The 24,770-nt window shown below is 46.9% G+C and overlaps 1 protein-coding gene across 4 annotated transcripts in view; it reads left to right on the forward strand.

The window, feature by feature from the left end:
• Positions 1-24,770, forward strand: part of baiap2b (BAR/IMD domain containing adaptor protein 2b) — a 55,641-nt gene that overhangs the window by 17,216 nt on the left and 13,655 nt on the right. For 2 of the 4 annotated variants that reach the window (XM_079372318.1, XM_079372317.1), the window contains exons 2-6: positions 1,508-1,583; positions 4,396-4,482; positions 20,392-20,453; positions 21,502-21,573; positions 22,375-22,512. In XM_079372318.1, coding sequence (XP_079228444.1) covers positions 1,508-1,583; positions 4,396-4,482; positions 20,392-20,453; positions 21,502-21,573; positions 22,375-22,512 — 435 coding nt within the window. Of the gene's footprint in view, positions 1-1,507; positions 1,584-4,395; positions 4,483-19,819; positions 19,897-20,391; positions 20,454-21,501; positions 21,574-22,374; positions 22,513-24,770 lie in introns of those variants that run through there. The other 2 variants (XM_079372319.1, XM_079372320.1) reach the window with 2 other exon arrangements.

Below are 24,770 nucleotides of genomic sequence, written 5' to 3' on the forward strand. Positions count from 1 at the left end.
TCCTGCGTGTTTATAGACGTCCTGCGTGTTTATAGACGTCCTGCGTGTTTATAGACGTCCTGCGTGTTTATAGACGTCCTGCGTGTTTATAGACGTCCTGCGTGTTTATAGACGTCCTGCGTGTTTATCGACGTCCTGCGTGTTTATAGACGTCCTGCGTGTTTATAGACGTCCTGCGTGTTTATAGACGTCCTGCGTGTTTATAGACGTCCTGCGTGTTTATAGACGTCCTGCGTGTTCTCTCTGAGCCCAAAATATCTTTCTCAAGCTCCTGCTGTGTCTTCACCATCAGCTGAAGCTTTGCTCCATTATTTACATCTGCAGCCTGACATTCACTCTGGTTGGTTGTCTGCTGCGTCAATATTTAGGTGAACTGGCCCTTTAAGAAAAGTCCATAACAGCAGCAGTGAGCCTGAGGTCACATGAGCCTGAGGTCACATGAGCCTGAGGTCACATGAGCCTGAGGTCACATGAGCCTGAGGTCACAGAGTGTCGGGGAGACGCAGGAAGACCAGGATGGGTTAGAGTGTGAGATTATTTTAATAAAGACAGCATGGTAGGTGAGAGGACACACACACACACACAACACACACACACACACACACAACACACACAACACACACACACACACACAACACACACACACACCTACACACACACACACACACACCTACACACACACACACAACACACACACACACCTACACACACACACACACCTACACACACACACACACACACACACCTACACACACAACACACACACACACCTACACACACACACACACCTACACACACACACACACACACACACCTACACACACACACACACACACACACACCTACACAACACACACACCTATACACACACACACACCTACACACACACACACACACACCTACACACACACACACACCTATACACACACACACACCTACACACACACACACACACTCACACCTACCTATACACACACACACACCTACACACACACACACACTCACACCTACACACACACACCTACACACACACACACCTACACACACACACACACACACTCACTCCTACACACACACACCTACACACACACACACACACACACACTCACTCCTACACACACACACTCACTCCTACACACACACACACACACACACACACACTCACTCCTACACACACACACACACTCACTCCTACACACACACACACACACACACACACACACACACAGTATAAACAAACCAGGTCTCTCCACTGTGAAGTCGACATGAATCCTTGCTGCACGTTTCTTCTTCCTGGTTGGCTCCGAGGACTCTGCTGTGTGTGCGCGCGCTGGCGTGTGCGCTGGCGTGTGCGCTGGCGTGTGCGCTGGCGTGTGCGCGTGTGTGCGTGCTGAGATGCCCTAGTAAAAAGTGGCACTCTGTTAACGTAGCTCATAGGAGTGCATGCGTCCCTCTCTGCTTCCTGCGTCTCTGCTAACTGAACGGGCTGTTGTCTTTTCCTTTGCAGTCCATCATGGAGCAGTTCAACCCGTGCTTGAGGAACTTCATCGCCATGGGAAAGAGCTACGAGAAGGCGCTCACCAGTGAGTACACCAACATGTCTGCTCCTGTCCGTCCTGTGGTCCAGACAGAGGGCGAACTGACCCCACACTTGCCTCTTAATCCTCCTCTTTTTCCTCTCAAGGACAGATGATAACCACCGATGTTCACCACTTTCTCGTGTTGGGAACATCCGTCTATCTTTCACCTTTGACTTGTTTCAGGCTTTGATCCAGAGAAGTGTTTGTAGCTGTGTTAGTGTGCAGAGTGTCTCTGAGTATCGTGTGTTTGTCTGTCAGAGATCTCCGTCTGATCCTTCCTCTGTGATGCTGATCATGTGATCACGTCTTTGTCCTCCGTCTCCTCTTCATTGAGTGTCTGCCTCAGCTGTTTGTCCTTTGTCATCGCTTCTTGTGGCTTGCACAGAAACGTTTGCTTGGTCCTGAGTGTGAGTGGGAGAGAAGAACAGATTCTGAGGTGGACTTGTTGCACTGACTCAAGGTGAAAGACAAAAGCTCTGGAAATGTCTGGGGGGATCTAAGTGGAGCATGCGCGAATGGGAAGTGGAACAGGAGGGCTGCTGAGAACTACGACGGCCCCCCATAGGGCCCGGGAAACCAGAGCGAAGGGAGCTGGTATTTAGGACAAGATAGAGTAAAAGAATCAGAGAAGAGCATGATGTTAGAAATAGACAGAATATCCTGCATCTTGTTGGTACCAGATTGAGATATCTCAGATGGTGCAGCGCTGCTTCATGTGAATAAAGATCTTATGTAAAGCTGTGTGCACAGTGTCCAGCAGGGCTCCCCTTTATATGCTCAGAGCGAAATGCAGGAACGACTCAGCAGCCCACAAAACCAGCAAAGGAGGCCTCACTCAGCTCTGATAGATAAGGCTAAAAATAGCCCTGCGACTCCCTGAGAGAGGATTACTCTTCATCAACGGCAGGCAGCGGCACACAGCAGAGCGGGCCGGGCACCCAGCAGGTATCGATTGTTGCAGAAAGCCTCGGGGTGGGAAACCTGCTGCAGGTGTCTGAGTGTAGCCTTTATTCAGATCTTTAGTGAAGGTGAGTGCAGCTCTGTAGCGCACACAGGGAACAGCTGAGAGAGCGTAACGAGGGATCTAGATAATGTCAAGTTAAGGTTAGAACCCAGATATCTGAACGTGTTTCAGCCAGTGTTTACTGTGAGGGAATGAGAAGACCTGATTTACTCAGCAAGAAGGAGCAAAAGTTGATCTCAGCTGATTTAGACTTCTGTTTCATTTCTGCTGACACGGTGCGCTCTTTATCGGCTTTAGATCACTGTTCTAATCCTCTCACACACGCACACCCTTCGTCTACCTCCTACCTCCCTGACGCTCTGTCACTTTCTAGCTGACAGACAAGCCAGGCTGATCCTGCCTCCACCTCGCCGTGCTCTCCCCGCTTTAGCTTCCCCAGCTCGCCCACTCAGTGTATCCCACCTGGGCTGGAGTCTGGCTGAGGAGAAGCCATGGGGTCTTTGGGGGTCTCTGTAGCTTACCCGGGTGAAGATTTGCTGACATAGTGTTCTCAGTTTGTATGAAAAAGTGAACGCAGCCGAAGAAATGAAAAAAGAAGTGTTTCTTGAGGCAGCAGCCAGACGCCCACTTTGGTTTTCAGGACAATAAGATGCACAGCCAGCAGACAGCTTCCCTCTGGGTCTCTGTGGACCCTCATCACTAAAACAATGAACTCTCACTCAGAATAGATTTACATTGTTCACTGTGCACATATAGAAACCCTCTTCCCCTCTCCTGGGAGCACAAACACCCTTCAACATGACGGCCTCGTTACTGACAAACTCATCCAGATGTGTCTCCGCTCTGGACTTGTGTCCACTGTCATCCTGTCAGTCCCTGCGTGGCTAATCCCTGACTGCTTTGCTTCACTCTCGCTGCTTTTTTCAGCCATCTTGTCCCAATATTTTGAGGCCTGAGTCACCGTTCTGTCTGAGCTGGCATCCCTGGTCTGTTTGAAAATGCACTGCAGTGCATACCAAGTGCTTTGATACTCAGCTGTGGGTAATTATTGTGTTTGTCAGAAATCTTTCCAGTCAGGACTTGTTCTGAACATCTGATCCTTTGGAGGAGAGAAAAATGATTTCCGCTGGTCTGTTAGAATCTCTCCACGCAGCACACTATTCAAACTCCTTTATGTGGACTTAGAGTGCCAGGGTTGGCTTTGTTTGGACTGTTCTGTGTTCCAGTTTAGCAGCTTAAAATCTCAATATTACGAAACCAAAGAACCATTGTCAGGTTTTGAATCTATGAAAGAGACACAATGGTACTTTCTCTGTGGACGGGTGACAGGAGGTTGTTGTTGTGGACAGACTGCGGATTAGGTCTTCTCAGAGTCTCTTGTTGAATTCATATACTGCATTGAGATGTCTGATACCTGAAGGACCAGATCCTCCAGCAGGTTTTGTTGACTCCCTTGTACTGGTGTTTAAATGCTTGACTGTACCAGGTTTGGAAGTCAGCTTTCAGGTGGTGGACTACTCTCACAGTGTGATCTACTTTATTAACTACAATCTAAAAGTTCAACCTTGTGATGTGTGAAGTTGCAGAGATAGAATCCAGGCTGAAGCTGTGTGCATGGCTCGATACTGTTAGTGGTCAGCTCTTCTTTGCTCAGCTTGCGATGATTTGCCTCTTTAGCTTTATCTCTGTAGTTTCCTCCATAGAGCTTTTTCTTTTCCTGCCTGGTCTCCATCATTTCCGCCTGTCGCTCTTTACCTCACCCTTACCTATCTGGGGGGGGGGCTGTGTGTGTGTGGGGGGGGGGTCAACTCCGCACCCTTGATCTGATGCCCAATGCTTCCATGTTTCCAGGTGTCACATATGCTGCAAAGGGCTACTTCGACGCTCTGGTGCGGATGGGCGAGATGGCCAGCGAAAGTCAAGGCTCTAAGGATCTTGGTGAGTCCTCGTAGTGGCTGTAGCACCCCTTGTGTGGTGGAGGGGCTTGAAAAAGCAGATTGTCTATGGGATGGCTTCACACTTTAAAGGAGAAGCAACTGGTGACCAGACTTAGGCAGGACATAGACTCGCACATCCTGTGCTTGGTAAAACAGAACATTGAGTCCTGCAGCCATTTTTAGCTTTTCTGAGCCTCTGATTCATTATGTTAAACACAATTTCATTTGGGAATAATTAATTCCACATGTTTGTTACAGCAAGCCATTTGGTTAATGTGCTGTTGTCCTTGCATTCAGGAAAGACAAAGGCCCTTTTAATTCCCTGAGAGAAACGCCAGACAATTCCCTTGTCTGGCGTTGGATATTTAAACAGCACACTCTGAAGCGCTCTCTTCATAATAAGCACTCCTTACTCTTCCTGTTGGACTGGTGCTTCCAGCAGGAAGTGGGGACAAGTTTTCCAGCCCCCTATACAACATGTTTGATTTTGAAAACCCTTTTCCTGCACAAACATACAGAGTAACAGCAGCCTTTATATTACTGCAACGCTCTACCATAGATCCGGTCACATGCAGGGGAGCATGATGAGTCTGCATTCGTCCTGGATCACTGCTTCCTCTTCCATTTAGGAGTGAGACAGTGTATGAGAGGGAGGATGGAGGTAAAATCCATTAGAGGAGGGGACAACTGAGATATTTATAAGGATATAAAAGCCACATTTATTATTGATGGGTAGTCCCCTTCTTCTGGAGCTCCATCACTTCATCTATTCCTCCCTTGGTCTTTCAGAGTATTTTTTTCAAATAAAGACCTGACCCCTATCAGAACCCAAACAAAGACCTGAAACCCATAAGAACCTAAACAAAGACCATGTTGGGCCTCACAGCGTGTTGGGCCTCACAGCGTGTTGGGCCTCACAGAGTGTTGGGCCTCACAGTGTGTTGGGCCTCACAGTGTGTTGAGCCTCACGGCGTGTTGAGCCTCACAGTGTGTTGGGCCTCACAGTGTGTTGGGCCTCACAGAGTGTTGGGCCTCACAGAGTGTTGGGCCTCACAGTGTGTTGAGCCTCACAGCGTGTTGGGCCTCACAGCGTGTTGGGCCTCACAGTGTGTTGGGCCTCACAGTGTGTTGAGCCTCACGGCGTGTTGAGCCTCACAGCGTGTTGGGCCTCACAGCGTGTTGAGCCTCACAGTGTGTTGAGCCTCACAGTGTGTTGAGCCTCACAGTGTGTTGAGCCTCACAGTGTGTTGAGCCTCACAGTGTGTTGAGCCTCACAGCGTGTTGGGCCTCACAGCGTGTTGAGCCTCACAGTGTGTTGGGCCTCACAGTGTGTTGGGCCTCACAGTGTGTTGGGCCTCACAGTGTGTTGGGCCTCACAGTGTGTTGAGCCTCACGGTGTGTTGGGCCTCACAGAGTGTTGAGCCTCACAGCGTGTTGGGCCTCACAGTGTGTTGAGCCTTACGGCGTGTTGAGCCTCACAGCGTGTTGGGCCTCACAGTGTGTTGAGCCTCACAGCGTGTTGGGCCTCACAGTGTGTTGAGCCTCACAGCGTGTTGGGCCTCACAGTGTGTTGAGCCTTACGGCGTGTTGAGCCTCACAGCGTGTTGGGCCTCACAGCGTGTTGAGCCTCACAGCGTGTTGGGCCTCACAGTGTGTTGAGCCTCACAGAGTGTTGGGCCTCACGGTGTGTTGAGCCTCACAGCGTGTTGGGCCTCACAGTGTGTTGAGCCTTACGGCGTGTTGAGCCTCACAGCGTGTTGGGCCTCACAGTGTGTTGGGCCTCACAGCGTGTTGGGCCTCACAGTGTGTTGGGCCTCACAGCGTGTTGAGCCTCACAGAGTGTTGGGCCTCACAGAGTGTTGGGCCTCACAGCGTGTTGGGCCTCACAGCGTGTTGAGCCTCACAGCGTGTTGAGCCTCACAGAGTGTTGGGCCTTGCAGAGTGTTGGGCCTTCCAGAGTGTTGGGTCTTGCAGAGTGTTGAGCTTTGCAGAGTGTTGGGCCTTGCAGAGTGTTGGGTCTTGCAGAGTGTTGGGTCTTGCAGAGTGTTGAGCTTTGCAGAGTGTTGGGTCTTGCAGAGTGTTGGGTCTTGCAGAGTGTTGGGCCTTGCAGAGTGTTGAGCCTCACAGCGTGTTGGGCCTCACAGCGTGTTGAGCCTCACAGAGTGTTGAGCCTCACAGAGTGTTGGGCCTTGCAGAGTGTTGGGTCTTGCAGAGTGTTGAGCTTTGCAGAGTGTTGGGCCTCACAGAGTGTTGGGCCTTGCAGAGTGTTGGGCCTTCCAGAGTGTTGGGCCTTGCAGAGTGTTGGGTCTTGCAGAGTGTTGGGTCTTGCAGAGTGTTGGGTCTTGCAGAGTGTTGAGCTTTGCAGAGTGTTGGGCCTCACAGAGTGTTGGGCCTTGCAGAGTGTTGGGCCTTGCAGAGTGTTGGGCCTTGCAGAGTGTTGGGTCTTGCAGAGTGTTGGGCCTCACAGAGTGTTGGGCCTCGCAGAGTGTTGGGCCTTGCAGAGTGTTGGGTCTTGCAGAGTGTTGGGTCTTGCAGAGTGTTGGGTCTTGCAGAGTGTTGGGTCTTGCAGAGTGTTGGGCCTTGCAGAGTGTTGGGCCTTGCAGAGTGTTGGGCCTTGCAGAGTGTTGGGTCTTGCAGAGTGTTGGGTCTTGCAGAGTGTTGGGCCTTGCAGAGTGTTGGGCCTTGCAGAGTGTTGGGCCTTGCAGAGTGTTGAGCCTTGCAGAGTGTTGAGCCTTGCAGAGTGTTGGGTCTTGCAGAGTGTTGGGCCTTGCAGAGTGTTGGGCCTTGCAGAGTGTTGGGTCTTGCAGAGTGTTGGGCCTTGCAGAGTGTTGGGTCTTGCAGAGTGTTGGGCCTTGCAGAGTGTTGGGTCTTGCAGAGTGTTGGGCCTTGCAGAGTGTTGAGCCTTGCAGAGTGTTGGGCCTTGCAGAGTGTTGAGCCTTGCAGAGTGTTGGGTCTTGCAGAGTGTTGGGTCTTGCAGAGTGTTGGGGCTTCTGCTGCTCATGTCTTTTCAGGATCACTCACGGATCAGTGTCCGACTGAAGACAGGAGATTCTCTCCACAGCATTCCTGTTTTAAAGCACTCAGCTTCCTGCAGCCTCCGAGTGTCAAAGAAATAGCTGCATTCAGGTTTTCTGTCTTTGATGCTCCAGAAGAGGAAATAATGGGAGTTTATCCCAGAAGCCATTGCTTCTCTCTGAAATGATGTTGAGAATGATTGGAGGATTGATTTCACTCTAAGTCTAACTGTTGAACTCTGATCACTACTCTGTCTTGTGATGTGGCTTGAGGGTCTGACTGAACATACCAAACCGGTCTGGTTTCTGTCCCTTAGTGAAACTTACAAACAGGTTAATCTGCTGCAGTCTTTGCCTTTCATTCCCGATGAAGTTTCTCAACACGACGTAACTATACAGAGACGTCAACCTTTAGCTCATTCAATGCAGATAGTCCTGTGTACACAGGTGAAATATATTTATTAAGTTATAATTAAAGGTCTCAGTCCAGCGAACCATAGAGGCTCATTTAGAGCAATAAAAGGAAAGTTGTCCAAGTTTGCTGACAGTATCAATATATTTGCAGAATTATTCTCATTTTTTTCAATAAAGTCTCACAAATCATCAAAAAGTGTGTAATCCTGACCTGCTGAACCCAGACCTAGACCCCTGGCACCCTGACCCCAAACCCCAGACCCTGAATGAGCCCAACCTTAGTTTGATACTTCACTTTTTAAAGACATCAGATTGTAATGTGTTATTTTCACTCTTTGAATTTGCTGAGTCTCCTTAAAAATGGTGGGAGAGGAGAGGAACAGTTTACATCTCAGCTGTTTTTACACAAGTACACCTGTAGTAGGTGCTCACCCCCCAGTGTCAGAGCAGGCGGTGCTCAAGGTGAGCGAGTTCAACAAAGAAAATAATAATAATGTTAATATAGAACAGTGTGGTTCATCATCACACTGACGCCTCAACTCAGGAAGAGGAAGTGACGCGTCTCTGTTTTTCATTTCGCTATTCTTATTTATACAATGTTGTCAGGGCTTGAATAACTGCTCTGATGCATGACTCCCCGCACACAAAGACAAGATATTCCACGACTGCACGAGTTTCCTCCTACTCCTCTCTCTCTTTCTCTGTGTGTCTGTGAACACCCCCGCATTGATGTGGGAGCTCAGGCAGCCCTGGGAGAACACGCCGACTCTGCTCACTGGTTCTAAAAATAGATTAAACAAAACGCCTCGAGTGGCGCTGCTTTGAAGGAGGAGGAGGAGAGATGGAGTACGATGCTTCCTCCACAGTCCATAAATGGATCGTTGTGATGTCAGTACTGCTGCAATCGTCTTTCTTCCGTTTACTAAATATGGACATCGTTGACAGAAAAAAATAGGAACCTCCTGCAGTTCCGGTTCCCGTCTTCGACCAAATCAGGGCTCTGCCATTCAAATGCAAATCAGGCAGAGGTGGTTCTCACTCAGTCCTGAAGGAGGCACAGAGAAAATCCACCATTTTGGCTCCACGTCCTTGTCTGTAAATATCAGAATGTCTAGACCTGAGCGTCTTTTTTATTGCTCTTCAAAGACATACAATATACGGATCAGTGCTCTGTCCTCTGCTTTTTATCCCTTCATCTCAGTGAGGGGGAAAAGGCCTGCAGTGACCAGAAAAAGACTTAATGTAACAGAGGACATGAATATAAGACATGACTTTGTATCCATGCAATCATCATCATCAGTTCAGAATTTAACAAAGGAGAAGCTTCCTGCAGCTCTATGTGATGATTCAGATTTTTATACAACTTCCAGATCGCAACTTCAATTGACTCAATCTCTAAATGTTTGCAGCAGGTGTTCAGGTGTCTTTAGTTTGCAGCAGGTGTTCAGGTGTCTTTAGTTTGCAGCAGGTGTTCAGGTGTCTTTAGTTTGCAGCAGGTGTTCAGGTGTCTTTAGTTTGCAGCAGGTGTTCAGATGTCTTTAGTTTGCAGCAGGTGTCTTTAGTTTGCAGCAGGTGTTCAGGTGTCTTTAGTTTGCAGCAGGTGTCTTTAGTTTGCAGCAGGTGTTCATGTGTCTTTAGTTTGCAGCAGGTGTCTTTAGTTTGCAGCAGGTGTTCAGGTGTCTTTAGTTTGCAGCAGGTGTCTTTAGTTTGCAGCAGGTGTTCAGGTGTCTTTAGTTTGCAGCAGGTGTCTTTAGTTTGCAGCAGGTGTTCAGGTGTCTTTAGTTTGCAGCAGGTGTCTTTAGTTTGCAGCAGGTGTTCAGGTGTCTTTAGTTTGCAGCAGGTGTCTTTAGTTTGCAGCAGGTGTTCAGGTGTCTTTAGTTTGCAGCAGGTGTTCAGGTGTCTTTAGTTTGCAGCAGGTGTTCAGGTGTCTTTAGTTTGCAGCAGGTGTTCAGGTGTCTTTAGTTTGCAGCAGGTGTTCAGGTCAGCAGTGTGTTTGCTTTAGTGTAACTGTTGGAAAGGAGGTGCAAAGTTTAACATAAAATGATGATGTCATCTAGACTCTCCTATGATTGGATACTCCTATCTTATGAGATAATTAAATAAATACATATTAATGTATGAGACAAAAGGTCTTTGTTTTTTCACTTGGCTACTCCTGACTTTGAGTGTCCTTTCCACAGCTTTCTCTGATTTTACATTTCACATAATTTAAGTTTGTTCTCTGAATAGATGTCTCATCTATCCCTCCACTCCAGTTCTTATTATTGTCTTATTTATTCTCTCTGCTGATGGCTGAACATGCAGTTTCAGGTTAACTCATGTTTCACTTTACTGAATGAATTCATAGCAACCAGCTGAAGCTCCACTTCTTTAGAAATCCTGTTAAATAGACTTGAATGAATTGAACAAAGCTCCTGTATGTGCTGCGATATCATGTTTTACATGTGATATATGTTTTACTTTGGAGGGTCAAAAATAGAAAGTGTTTTCTGTGAGGTTTCCTACTCATCAGTGGATGTATCTTTGTTAAATGTTCTCCTGTCTCTAATGTCCTTCATCTGGGCAAGAAAAGGTCGAAAGAACTGCACAGCTGGAAGGAGGGAGCAGAATATGAGAGCTATGATAATGAACATTAAAAAACAAGAATGGATAAGCAACCCGTCCTCAGCAGCACTGGTTGCTGAGTCATCGAGTCTATCTTTGGGACATACTCTCACAGTATTCACTGTTGTTTCCCCCCTCGTCATGACCCTTGTTTCCTGAGCTGACACAGAGCGTCAATCCCAATCTGAATTCAGCCGGCGTTCTCTCTGCATAGAGAGAAACTGCAGCAAAAGCATATCTTTATCTCTTTATCCACAATTATTCTCCTCTAGGGGGCGCCGTCTGCTTATGGGTCAGGGTTCGAGAGACGTGGCATTTTGAAATCATTAGTTGATGATGGGTCTGTGGACAAAGGGTTAGGGGTTAGGGTTAGGACAATTGTCTGCAGACAATCTAAATCAGAGCCATTAAGAACAAAGAGACAAGCTGCTGATACTGACCTTTGCTGCTTGGGTCCAACATTCACTGTGGTAAGAAGTGGGCACAGTTACATCACTGTATTCTTTTGACTTTGTCATTTTAGCTGCTGGGTGAGGGTGAAGTGATTTTTGGTCTAAGGGTTGCAGGTCACCACTGCAACACATTGCCCCCCCTCCCTCCAAAGGGTCAAACAGAGTAAAGTGGTTAGATGAGCCAATCTTATGGACCATTGAGGTCAGGGAATTCGGTTTGAGAGACAACCTCCAACTTACCAAAGTGGCTCAGTGGTTTCCCGACACACTAAAGTTCTGTCCCTGAAAAAAGCTCTTTCGTTGCCAATGAGGGTATTTGGTAAACTTCTGTGAGCTGGGCCAACACTGTGCCTGGACAGAGACCTGTAGTGTCTACCAGAGGAGCAATGGGGAAACATCTAACTTCTTACACAGACAAAAGACAATGAACCAACACAGAGACTGAGGCCCTGTCCACTCGTAGCCGAGTATCTCACAAAGCAAAGATATTTTTCTACGTTTTCGTCTCACACGAAAACGCAGATTTACAGCATCAAAAACGAAGCTTTTATAAACCTCCGACTAAAGTGAAGATTTGCGAATTCTTTTTGTTTTTGTTTTTTTTCTTTATTGTCCCCAGGGGGAAATTATTTTTCACTATACAGTATTAAACATTTAAGGGCTGCGCGCCATTTGCATGTGGACGTCAATAACCCGGGTTTTGCGTTTCGAAACATCACTGCCTGCGACAAAATATTTTCTTATGTCACATATGCGACCTGTGTTTACATTCGGAAACAGTCTGGACGCCCTCACAACGGTTTTGGCGCTGTTTTTTTGTCCAGGCGCTTTTTTCTTGCTTGTTTTTACAAGCCCAGATACTGCTCCATGTTCAAGAACACAGGCGAAGGACGACGTTAAGGACACTTATTTTTCATTTGTTTTGTGGAAGTGACATCGAGAGACTGAAGCTTACTCTGATTGGATAGGATTTGGGGAACTACTGCCACCTAAAGGTCTGGCATGCTTATGAATGTGCTTAAAAACGCACTTCTGCGGTTCCGTGTGGATGAAGTTTTTTCTAAAAACGAGGTCGTGTGTATGTATGTTTTTTTCTAGACGTAGGGGGCATTTGTTTTTACAAAAACCCGGCTATGTGTGGACAAGGCCTAAATAGACATGGGGTAATCAGACATAGGTGAGACTAATCAGACAGGTGAGGACAATCAGGGTAATCAAGACAGGAGGGACACACAGAGAGGCAGGACACCAGACAACACTGAAGACCAGAACTACAACTTAAAAACAGGAAACTCTGAAGACCGAACTAAGAAACACACAAGAGGCAACACGAGAGAATTTACCAAAACAGAACTCAAAACACTGAAATACAACATAAAGAAAGCCAAACCATGACAATAGCACTTTGATAGCCCCCAACCGCCACACATTACATTATCCCACGCCACCTGTCTGCTGTTTGGCTTCATGTTCCCAGAGTCACATTCATCAACGATTTCAAACACGCTGTCTTGTCAACAGCAAGTTGTCTTGTGAAGTGTCAGTGAAGGTACAAAGAACGATCAGGGAGGGAAGTAATCCTGCAGATGGGTGTTAATGTGGCTTTAATAACGCCTCAGGCTCTCTACAATGTCCTTGATGTGAAGAATCAGCCTAATGGGGACTTAATGTGGCTGATTGTAGTGAGAAGTAAAGTCTCTGATCTGAGGCACTGCAGGATTAAACATGACTTGCACATATTCACACACCCTTCAGGCAAAATCAACAGAAACAGCCTGATGATGAGTTGAAGTTCTCTCATGCACTTTTACCCCTCCCTGTTCTTGTTGGATTCATAGTTTATAAACATATCAACAGAACATGTTGAACAGAACTTGTCAACTTATTGTCACCAAACTACAGTCGGTGGATCCACTCACACTGTCCTCTGTGTTGTAACGTAATACTCCAATCCTTCTTAAGGCCGGCTTTACATCATGATTCTGTCTCTTCATGGAGTAAAGACTGAGATGTTCACATCATGATTCTGTCTCTTCATGGAGTAAAGACTGAGATGTTCACATCATGATTCTGTGATGACAGGAATGATGAGTTAGATGTCAGCCGTGGTGTTGAGCAGCTGAGGTCCATGTGTATTTGTCAGAACACAGGAAGTTATCAGTCAGTCTCTTCTCCATCTGCTGCTTAGTTCAGCAGTCTTCTCTTCCGTGCCTCAGCCGTCAACCTGTAATCGATCTTCTGCTCCTTCAGCACAATGTACGAGTAAAGACTTTGAGCCTGTTGTAGACATGACAAGCTAACACAGTGTAGCAGATCCATAACATAGCATGCAGAGGAGTGTCTCGGTCTTCCTTGGAACATGTAGCAGGGTTGTATTGTTTCATGCTGCGCATGCATAAAAATACACATTGATTCGGGTTTTTTTGCAGATATTTCAAGAAGAAACATTTTTCAAATGTAATCACTAAGAAAGAATTGTAACCCTGCAGATATTTGAGCACATGGGCTTTAGGTGTGTTTGTTAAACACAACAATAAAAGTGTCAATCATGCTACTGTCAGGGGATGCATCTCCGGCAGCACCTTGGTCTCCCTCCTCTGCAGCTCTCTGGGTGTTAGAGCAGTTTGCTTTCAGGCTGTTGTCATACAGTTCAGTCCCTGCAGAGATCACACAACAACTGCCCTATTATGGCCAATAGCTGTGCTGCTTCCCTCTCTCACTCTCCGCTCCGTGGACAGTAGGCCGGCCGAGTGCTGCCCTCAGGTCAGCTGCACACTGAGTGATTTGATCCGGGTTTGATACAGTTTGATATGGTTTGATATTTGAGCCTATTCTGAAAGCTGTTGGTGCTTACGTAGACTCTCTCCACGTGTGCTGTAAATCCTCTGAATCCCAGACTTAACAAAGGTCTTACGAGTCTCAGAAAAACAATAAGATGTTTTTCTGCTTAATTGTTTGATATATTGGTTTTGCTGGATGGACTGGTTATGTACTTATTTCAAATCCAGCTTTTTAGTTTTGCTTTTGTAGATGATGGAAGGAAACTCTTGTTTTGAATGAATAAACAGACTGAAGGGTCCAGCTGGCACTCATGATGCTTCAGTGTTGACCTGCGAGAATCTTTGGTCAACAATAAGCACACTTTGTTCAGACTTTAACTGATCCGGGCCGTGCATGCTGTGTGGACATTGTGCTTTGCTTCTCATTAAGCCTCAGATGTTGAGGCTGATTATTAGTAAGCAGCTTTTCTTTGTGAGGAGGTTTTTGGGTGCAATCAAACATAACTTCCAGGAATGGAGGGTTCTTCCAGGTTGGTTTGTTATGTCCTAATACAGGCTGTTTGGATCTGATCTCTGTAGCTCTGAACATTGTGTCTAACAGCTTACTGCAATCTGGGAACATAGCAACACTGACAACAACAGGCCATATGGACAATTAAGCACAAATAGATACTCAAATTAAAACTCTCACTGTCTGTAAGTGTGTTTGTGTGTGTAAATGGACAAGATTGTAAATGGACTTGGGCTTTTCTAGTCTCCAAGCTAAACATGCTTTTACACACCACATTCACACACTGATGGTAGAGGCTGCTGCAGAGTAAAGAGTCCATCAGTATGAACTCATCCATTCATACACATTCACACACTGATGGTAGAGGCTGCTGCAGAGTCCATCAGTATGAACTCATCCATTCACACACATTTATGATTAAGCAATTTGGGGTTAAGGCAAATCTGGTTTAGAGACTACCGACTCTACCAACTGAGCCACAGCCACCCACTGTTTGTGAGTGGTTGTGTGTTGTTTGTGTGTGTTTTTTGTGTGTTTTTTGTGTGTGTTGTTTGTGTGTGTTTTTTGTGTGTTGTTTGTGTGTGTTGTTTGTGTGTTGTTTGTGTAACTGTTTCAGTTTCCACCATATTTGTGTAAAATGTTCCTGTGCAAAGCTGAAAAGGTTTTTCAGTTCAATCTTAGACAGCTGTGGCAGAAGAATCGCAAGGAGAGTGAAGGAGACAAGAAGAGGGAAGGAGACAAGAAGAGGGAAGGAGACAAGAAGAGGGAAGGAGACAAGGAGAGTGAAGGAGACAAGAAGAGGGAAGGAGACAAGAAGAGGGAAGGAGACAAGAAGAGGGAAGGAGACAAGAAGAGGGAAGGAGACAAGGAGAGTGAAGGAGACAAGAAGAGGGAAGGAGACAAGGAGAGGGAAGGAGACAAGAAGAGGGAAGGAGACAAGAAGAGGGAAGGAGACAAGGAGAGTGAAGGAGACAAGGAGAGTGAAGGAGACAAGAAGAGGGAAGGAGACAAGAAGAGGGAAGGAGACAAGAAGAGGGAAGGAGACAAGAAGAGGGAAGGAGACAAGAAGAGGGAAGGAGACAAGAAGAGGGAAGGAGACAAGAAGAGTGAAGGAGACAAGGAGAGTGAAGGAGACAAGAAGAGGGAAGGAGACAAGAAGAGGGAAGGAGACAAGAAGAGGGAAGGAGACAAGGAGAGTGAAGGAGACAAGAAGAGGGAAGGAGACAAGAAGAGGGAAGGAGACAAGAAGAGGGAAGGAGACAAGGAGAGTGAAGGAGACAAGAAGAGGGAAGGAGACAAGGAGAGGGAAGGAGACAAGAAGAGGGAAGGAGACAAGAAGAGGGAAGGAGACAAGAAGAGGGAAGGAGACAAGGAGAGTGAAGGAGACAAGGAGAGTGAAGGAGACAAGAAGAGGGAAGGAGACAAGGAGAGGGAAGGAGACAAGAAGAGGGAAGGAGACAAGAAGAGGGAAGGAGACAAGAAGAGGGAAGGAGACAAGGAGAGTGAAGGAGACAAGGAGAGTGAAGGAGACAAGAAGAGGGAAGGAGACAAGAAGAGGGAAGGAGACAAGGAGAGTGAAGGAGACAAGGAGAGTGAAGGAGACAAGAAGAGGGAAGGAGACAAGGAGAGGGAAGGAGACAAGGAGAGTGAAAGAGACAAGAAGAGTGAAGGAGACAAGGAGAGTGAAGGAGACAAGAAGAGGGAAGGAGACAAGAAGAGGGAAGGAGACAAGAAGAGGGAAGGAGACAAGGAGAGGGAAGGAGACAAGAAGAGGGAAGGAGACAAGGAGAGGGAAGGAGACAAGAAGAGGGAAGGAGACAAGGAGAGGGAAGGAGACAAGGAGAGTGAAGGAGACAAGAAGAGTGAAAGAGACAAGAAGAGTGAAAGAGACAAGAAGAGGGAAGGAGACAAGGAGAGGGAAGGAGACAAGTAGAGTGAAAGAGACAAGAAGAGGGAAGGAGACAAGGAGAGGGAAGGAGACAAGGAGAGTGAAGGAGACAAGGAGAGGGAAGGAGACAAGAAGAGGGAAGGAGACAAGGAGAGGGAAGGAGACAAGGAGAGTGAAGGAGACAAGAAGAGTGAAAGAGACAAGAAGAGGGAAGGAGACAAGGAAAGGGAAGGAGACAAGAAGAGTGAAAGAGACAAGAAGAGGGAAGGAGACAAGGAGAGGGAAGGAGACAAGGAGAGTGAAGGAGACAAGAAGAGGGAAGGAGACAAGGAGAGGGAAGGAGACAAGAAGAGGGAAGGAGACAAGGAGAGTGAAAGAGACAAGAAGAGGGAAGGAGACAAGAAGAGGGAAGGAGACAAGAAGAGGGAAGGAGACAAGAAGAGGGAAGGAGACAAGGAGAGTGAAAGAGACAAGAAGAGTGAAAGAGACAAGGAGAGGGAAGGAGACAAGGAGAGTGAAGGAGACAAGGAGAGTGAAGAAGACAAGGAGAGTGAAGGAGACAAGAAGAGGGAAGGAGACAAGAAGAGTGAAGGAGACAAGAAGAGGGAAGGAGACAAGGAGAGTGAAGGACATGAGAATAACCTTAAGTTCCATCAGACCGATATGTTGGAGCTAAAGTCTGTCTCTGCTTCTTCTGCCTCTGAGTCTTCCCCGCATGACCATAGTCCTTCCATTAATCCCATTAATCCTTAAGACTGTCCACAGGTCCAGACTCACAGCGTCCCCTTTGACTGTCCACAGGTCCAGACTCACAGCGTCCCCTTTGACTGTCCACAGGTCCAGACTCACAGCGTCCCCTTTGACTGTCCACAGGTCCAGACTCACAGCGTCCCCTCACTGTCCACAGGTCCAGACTCACAGCGTCCCCTTTGACTGTCCACAGGTCCAGACTCACAGCGTCCCCTCTGACTGTCCACAGGTCCAGACTCACAGCGTCCCCTTTGACTGTCCACAGGTCCAGACTCACAGCGTCCCCTCACTGTCCACAGGTCCAGACTCACAGCGTCCCCTTTGACTGTCCACAGGTCCAGACTCACAGCGTCCCCTCTGACTGTCCACAGGTCCAGACTCACAGCGTCCCCTTTGACTGTCCACAGGTCCAGACTCACAGCGTCCCCTCTGACTGTCCATAGCTCCAGACTCACAGCGTCCCCTCTGACTGTCCACAGGTCCAGACTCACAGCGTCCCCTCTGACTGTCCACAGGTCCAGACTCACAGCGTCCCCTCTGACTGTCCACAGGTCCAGACTTACAGCGTCCCCTCTGACTGTCCACAGGTCCAGACTCACAGCGTCCCCTCTGACTGTCCACAGGTCCAGACTCACAGCGTCCCCTCTGACTGTCCACAGGTCCATACTCACAGCGTCCCCTCTGACTGTCCACAGGTCCAGACTCACAGCGTCCCCTCTGACTGTCCATAGCTCCATACTCACAGCGTCCCCTCACTGACCACAGGTCCAGACTCACAGCGTCCCCTCTGACTGTCCACAGGTCCAGACTCACAGCGTCCCCTCTGACTGTCCATAGCTCCATACTCACAGCGTCCCCTCTGACTGTCCACAGGTCCAGACTCACAGCGTCCCCTCTGACTGTCCACAGGTCCAGACTCACAGCGTCCCCTCTGACTGTCCATAGCTCCATACTCACAGCGTCCCCTCTGACTGTCCACAGGTCCAGACTCGCAGCGTCCCCTCTGACTGTCCACAGGTCCAGACTTACAGCGTCCCCTCTGACTGTCCACAGGTCCAGACTCACAGCGTCCCCTCTGACTGTCCACAGGTCCAGACTTACAGCGTCCCCTCTGACTGTCCACAGGTCCAGACTTACAGCGTCCCCTCTGACTGTCCACAGGTCCAGACTTACAGCGTCCCCTCTGACTGTCCACAGGTCCAGACTCACAGCGTCCCCTCTGACTGTCCACAGGTCCAGACTTACAGCGTCCCCTCTGACTGTCCACAGGTCCAGACTCACAGCGTCCCCTCTGACTGTCCACAGGTCCAGACTTACAGCGTCCCCTCTGACTGTCCACAGGTCCAGACTTACAGCGTCCCCTCTGACTGTCCACAGGTCCAGACTTACAGCGTCCCCTCTGACTGTCCACCGGTCCAGACTCACAGCGTCCCCTCTGACTGTCCACAGGTCCAGACTTACAGCGTCCCCTCTGACTGTCCACAGGTCCAGACTCACAGCGTCCCCTCTGACTGTCCACAGGTCCAGACTTACAGCGTCCCCTCTGACTGTCCACAGGTCCAGACTTACAGCGTCCCCTCTGACTGTCCACAGGTCCAGACTTACAGCGTCCCCTCTGACTGTCCACCGGTCCAGACTCACAGCGTCCCCTCTGACTGTCCACAGGTCCAGACTTACAGCGTCCCCTCTGACTGTCCACAGGTCCAGACTCACAGCGTCCCCTCTGACTGTCCACAGGTCCAGACTTACAGCGTCCCCTCTGACTGTCCACAGGTCCAGACTCACAGCGTCCCCTCTGACTGTCCACAGGTCCAGACTTACAGCGTCCCCTCTGACTGTCCACAGGTCCAGACTCACAGCGTCCCCTCTGACTGTCCACAGGTCCAGACTTACAGCGTCCCCTCTGACTGTCCACAGGTCCAGACTCACAGCGTCCCCTCTGACTGTCCACAGGTCCAGACTTACAGCGTCCCCTCTGACTGTCCACAGGTCCAGACTCACAGCGTCCCCTCTGACTGTCCACAGGTCCAGACTTACAGCGTCCCCTCTGACTGTCCACAGGTCCAGACTCACAGCGTCCCCTCTGACTGTCCACAGGTCCAGACTTACAGCGTCCCCTCTGACTGTCCACAGGTCCAGACTCACAGCGTCCCCTCTGACTGTCCACAGGTCCAGACTCACAGCGTCCCCTCTGACTGTCCACAGGTCCAGACTTACAGCGTCCCCTATGTTTTTATATTTTTTACATGATGTTATTTGTAATTAAGATAAATGTTCCTCCCTCACACTGAGGACTTCTAAAACATGAAGGTAAAAAGAAACAAAAGATTCTAAAATGAGCTAATCTTAAAGTGAACTAATAAGTATTTGTATACAAAGTATACAAAACTAAGTATTTGTATACTTTTGAAGGAGTCAGAACATTTAATTGAATTGCTTTTTTGCCTCTAAATGACACACTGACGGAAAAATAAACTCAATGCAGATTTTCGATGTCGAAGGTGGTAAAGTCTATCTCCAAAAAATCCTCAAATTGGATGTTATTTTTGTTATCCACTCATATTGACATCATTGATGTATGTTCGGCTCTTATTCTGAAAGTCATGAATATTTAATATTAAGTATAAACTGTTCCTGACTGACTTCCTGTCTGCCTGACTTTCTGTCTGACTGACTTCCTGTCTGACTGACTTCCTGTCTGACTGACTTCCTGTCTGACTGACTTCCTGTCTGACTGACATTCTATCTAAATGACTTCCTGTCTGACTGACTTCCTGTCTGACTGACATCTTGTCTGCTTAACATCCTGCCTGACTTACTTCCTGTCTGACTGACTTCCTGCCTGTCTGACTTCCTGTCTGACTGTTGTTTTCTGTTGTGTGTCTCAGTTTTCTCAGGGTACTCGGATGTGTCACTGTACCCAGGTCTTAATTGTTCAGATCTTTGCTCAAACTCAAACTTTTGTTCTTTTTTTTTTTTTGCATATTCAGAAGAGGCAGCATGTAGGTATCTTATAATGACACGCACCTTTGTGGCTGCATGAATCATCCTTACTCTTGTTTCTTTGACTCTTGGTTCTGCTTTTTGCTGTTCTTCCTGTTGTGTTGTAGTTCAGTCCACATCTCAATGCACAGAAATAAAACACTTGATATGTTAAGATTTGAAATCCTAATTGTTAATGGTTTATTTGAAGCTCCTGTTACTATGAAACTCTTTGCTTTAGTGTTTATTCAGTAGATTTCTTTCAATTGTTTTCATTCTGTCTGTGCTGCACATGCTGTTACATCTTTTTGATTTTAAATCTGTTGTTAGCTCATGATCGACATTAGCATCATGACTTATCTTGTCCAATATGTCCTCCTCATACATGTCTCTCATCTGTTCTGTGTGGCTGCATGGTCTCTTCTGCACGATGGCTTTTGTGGCTGTAACAGACATTGGAAAGATTTCATGTGCCTTTGTGTTTATTGTCCCACTTGTCTTTGTCTCCTCTGCAGGGGAGGTGCTCTTCCAGATGGCTGAAGTGCACAGACAGATCCAGATCCAGCTTGAAGAGATGGTGAGCATGTGGTGGTGTTGCTTAAATCCGGACTTCTAAAGCCTCCAGTAGGGACACAAACAGCTTGTAGGCCTGTTGGTTTGGAGTCCGGATAGAAGCACACACTTTACTTGGATAACTATCTCTGATAGCAGCTGCAGCTTCTCCTTGGTGTAGTTTGTTTACTGATGATCTTATATGTAAATAAAAGCCTCTCCACACTGAACAATATTTTAATACTTATCTACCCAAAAGCATCCAAACAGCAAGTTTTTTTTTTAGACTCTATTTGTCCCCGTGGGGTAATTAGCGCACCAAGCGTTCGACCACAGGAGCAGCGACCTGCAGACACCCTGACAGAGCAGGGGGAGCAATTCAGGGTTAAGTGTCTTGCCCAAGGACACATCGGACATGTTGCTTGCAGGAGCTGGGGATCGACCTTCCGGTTGAGAGACGATGACTCTACCCACTGAGCCACAGCCGCCCTAAAGAGATGCTTCATTTAGATGGGCTCGTCCAGGGATTGAACCCAAGTTGGTGCTTTTTGGTAACATGAGGAGGATACATGGGGCCAACTGGGAGAGTCTTAAGTGTTGGATAAAAGGCTTTTAAAGGCTCCTCCTTTGGGTGATAAAAAGTCACACTTTGAGGGCAATGACAAAATGTTTGGTATAAAAGAACAAAAGACCAATTGGATTCAAGCTGATGCTTTTGTTTTTGGGTTGTAGAGAAACGATGTAGTAGAAGCACCATAGATAATGAAACGTGCTTTGAGCCATCATCTTTGTCTTCTAGTTTTCATGATTCACACACAGAAACACAGAGAGAGCGAGGCGTACAGCACTGCACATGCTCAGAGACAATAGATGAACTGTGAGTTATCACCACACGCCCTCCTGGCTCGGGGTTAAGGTTGGGTGTGACCTATCCGATGGCAGCACAAAAGCCACAGAAATGCAGCAGTACATTGTTTTGAAAGAATCCCTGTCCTAATGTGTACTTGTGGTTGACTTCACTTGGTGCTTGTTGCATTGTTTCTGAGGTTGTTTGTGTCTCCTGTGTCTTCCAGCTGAAGTCTTTCCACAACGAGCTGCTCACAGAGCTGGAGAAGAAGGTGGAGCTGGATGCACGCTATCTGAACGTGAGATTCCTCTTTCAGTGACAAACAATGTCATTATCATTACGAGTATCATCCCTAGGTTGACTTGTTATGGAGCTCTGATGCGCCCCCTAGTGGCTTCAAGCATTAATGTAGATGAATTAAGATGAAATGAGAGATGAAGAGATTCTTAGTCGTGATAATGTCCTTCTCTTTCTGTAGAAAACACAAACCTCAGAATCTTCAAATGAATAAATGCCGTTATACTTTCTATATGTATATTGATCACACATTAGTTTATGGTGATCAGTTTTTTGGAAGCAGCCCTGAAAACATTTCATAATTCAATCAATCAATCAATGGATGAAGCCGCTCATTAGGAAAGCTCTCATCCATTCATACACATTCACACACTGATGGTAGAGGCTGCTGCAGAGTAAAGAGTCCATCAGTATTAACTCATCCATTCATACACATTCACACACTGATGGTAGAGGCTGCTGCAGAGTAAAGAGTCCATCAGTATTAACTCATCCATTCATACACATTCACACACTGATGGTAGAGGCTGCTGCAGAGTCCATCAGTATTAACTCATCCATTCATACACATTCACACACTGATGGTAGAGGCTGCTGTGTAAAGAATTCTCTTATATTATGCTGTGGTCTAAAAGTCTCTTGAGTGTAATGACTTCAACAATCATCTCAACTTACCTTCCGTCTTCCCATTCTGCACCAATCATGCGGCAGAGACAAGTCTGTTTTAAATAAACCTTGAAGAGTGTGTCTGTGGATGCTGAACACTGCTGTTCCCCTGCTGACTCCCTGCTGCCCTCCTCAGGCTGCACTGAAGAAGTACCAGATGGAGCACAAAAGCAAAGGGGAGAGTTTGGAGAAGTGCCAAGCAGAGCTGAAAAAACTGCGCCGGAAGAGCCAGGGCAGCAAGCACCCATCCAAGTATGGAGACAAAGAGATGCAGGTCAGTGTGTGTAGGATATGTGTTGTTGTGTGCAGGAGGAGGATCTGGTTTAAACTGTATGACTGGTGCTTCTTTGATTTAGCCTTGTATTTCCTATCAGTGTAGAATCAAACAGCTGTCTCAGCTCTGTGGCTCATCGATGATCCTTATGACCTGCTGGAAGATCATAAATATAAAAATTACACACAACAACGAAGCAGTCCTGTTTTCATCCTTTACTGTCTTCACCGAGGGAGAATGTAAGAATCAGCAGATTTTACTCTTCACAGTAAAGAGATGGCTGCAGGTCTTAGTAACAGGCAGGGTGTAGTATATGAGGCGGACCTTAAACCTGTTGACAAACCGCTATGGCGTGCCCACTTACAGTCAGATCAGTCATGGCCCTAAATATGAATAACTCATAACCTTTATAATATTCAAACAGACGGCTTATGGACATATTCATCCCCTCGCATACTGTGTGCTGATTAAGACTTCAATTACACCTAAACAGTTATTTGTACCAGGCTAGAAACAGACTGTTTATTATCAGTGTATATTGAACTTTGGGTCTTTTGGAGCCAGCCGACCCTTGACCTAACCCTAAGCCCAGTTTTTTATACGTCCACATTGTCTTTTTTTTAAACAGCGGAGGTTTCATATTAATTTTCAGTGAGAGAGTTTCACAAAAAGGGAAATCAAAACACACAAAACTGTCACTCAAGTTTCAACCTTTATTTTGTTTTGTATAACATCAGTTCATAACAGGTGTTATCTGGAGACACTTTACAAAAAGCAGATAAAGGACTTTACTGTTTGTCTGTTAACATTAACAAAAGAGCAGGTAAAAAGACCATGCTCACCGTTGTGTTTACAAGAAGACCTTACTTATTGATATATTACAAGAGTCCAGATTAATCAGTCATAGCAGAAAAAACTTTAACAGGCAGAAATCTTCAACAGACCCGGATCATGATGGAACAGCCATCTGAGATCCTAGTGTCAGTTCCCCCGGTAGTCTAGACCTATAGCAGCATAACTATGAGCTGGTCTAGACCTGATCCAGCACTAACTATAAGATTTATCAAAAAGGAAAGTTTGTCTGTTCTTGAAAGTACCTAGTGTGTCTGCCTCCCGGACCCCGACTGGTAGACGATTCCAGAGGAGCGGCGCTGGCATGCAGCAAGAAAGTTTGTTGACGTGTTTCTATAACCGTCTTATCGATGTCTGTTTATGTCAGGATTACATCATCTCTCTTTATCAAAGCGATTATCTGTGTCTGGATTACATCATCTCTGTTTATGAGATGTAGGACAGTTGAATGTTCTGAGTGAAGTGATCTCTTTCTCTCTTTCTCATTAAGTTTAATCAATCGAATGTCTAGGGCTCCAGTAGGATTTTAAGAGTAAGTCTATCCCTGACCATTAAACACTCGTCATCGTCTTCGTCATATAAATAAGGTGGTTGATGAATTTTTCTCTTTTTGTTCATTACACTTTCATTGTAAATAAATAAAATGAACAGTATTTTCTTTCAAGCTCATAATTCAGTCTACCTGCTGCCACATCAACAGCGTGGAAACACATTGTGTGTCCACATGACTCACATCAGTCACATCACTCCTGCTGTGCATCTTATAGACCCTCATGAGGGTGGGGGAAACTCATCAGCTGTCAATAGTGAGGGAAAAAATGCCAACTTTGAGTAATATGGATTTAGTACCAATGAGGAAGATCTTGGTTTTATCGATGGTATTATATATCGCAGTATTTTATTTTGGATAAACAGGAGCTCAGGGAGAAAGGAGGAAGTGTCGAGGTCAGTTTTCTGGAGAGGAAGAGCTGGGTGAAGAGAAGGGGCTCCAGGACAGAGCTCTGGGGCATACCTGTAGTGACCGGGGAGGGCTCGGATTTCAAGTATTTTAGCTGTATGAACTGAGTGCGTCCAGAGAGATAGGAATGGAACCAGGCAATGGGGGTGTGAGTGATGCCAATGGAGGAGAGTCTTCTGAGAATGAGGTAAGAGATGGTATAAAGGGTGCACTCAGTTTGAGAAGGATGAGAATGAAAAGCAAGCCAGAGTAATGAGATGGTGGGGGAAAACTGGACAGGAAGGTTTCATAGAAGCTGTTTTGAGTGCTGTCTCCTATGATGGTGACCCAGCAGAACATTGTTAGCTCTTTGGATAAGAGTTGGTATATTGTCTACACACATCAAACTACAGTCTCTTCTTTTCTATTTAAATGTGATGCTATCAAGGCTAATTCTTGTTGGCTTGGT

The sequence above is a fragment of the Symphodus melops genome (genome assembly GCF_947650265.1).
Source record: "Symphodus melops genome assembly, chromosome: 21".
NCBI classification, from domain to species: domain Eukaryota; kingdom Metazoa; phylum Chordata; class Actinopteri; order Labriformes; family Labridae; genus Symphodus; species Symphodus melops.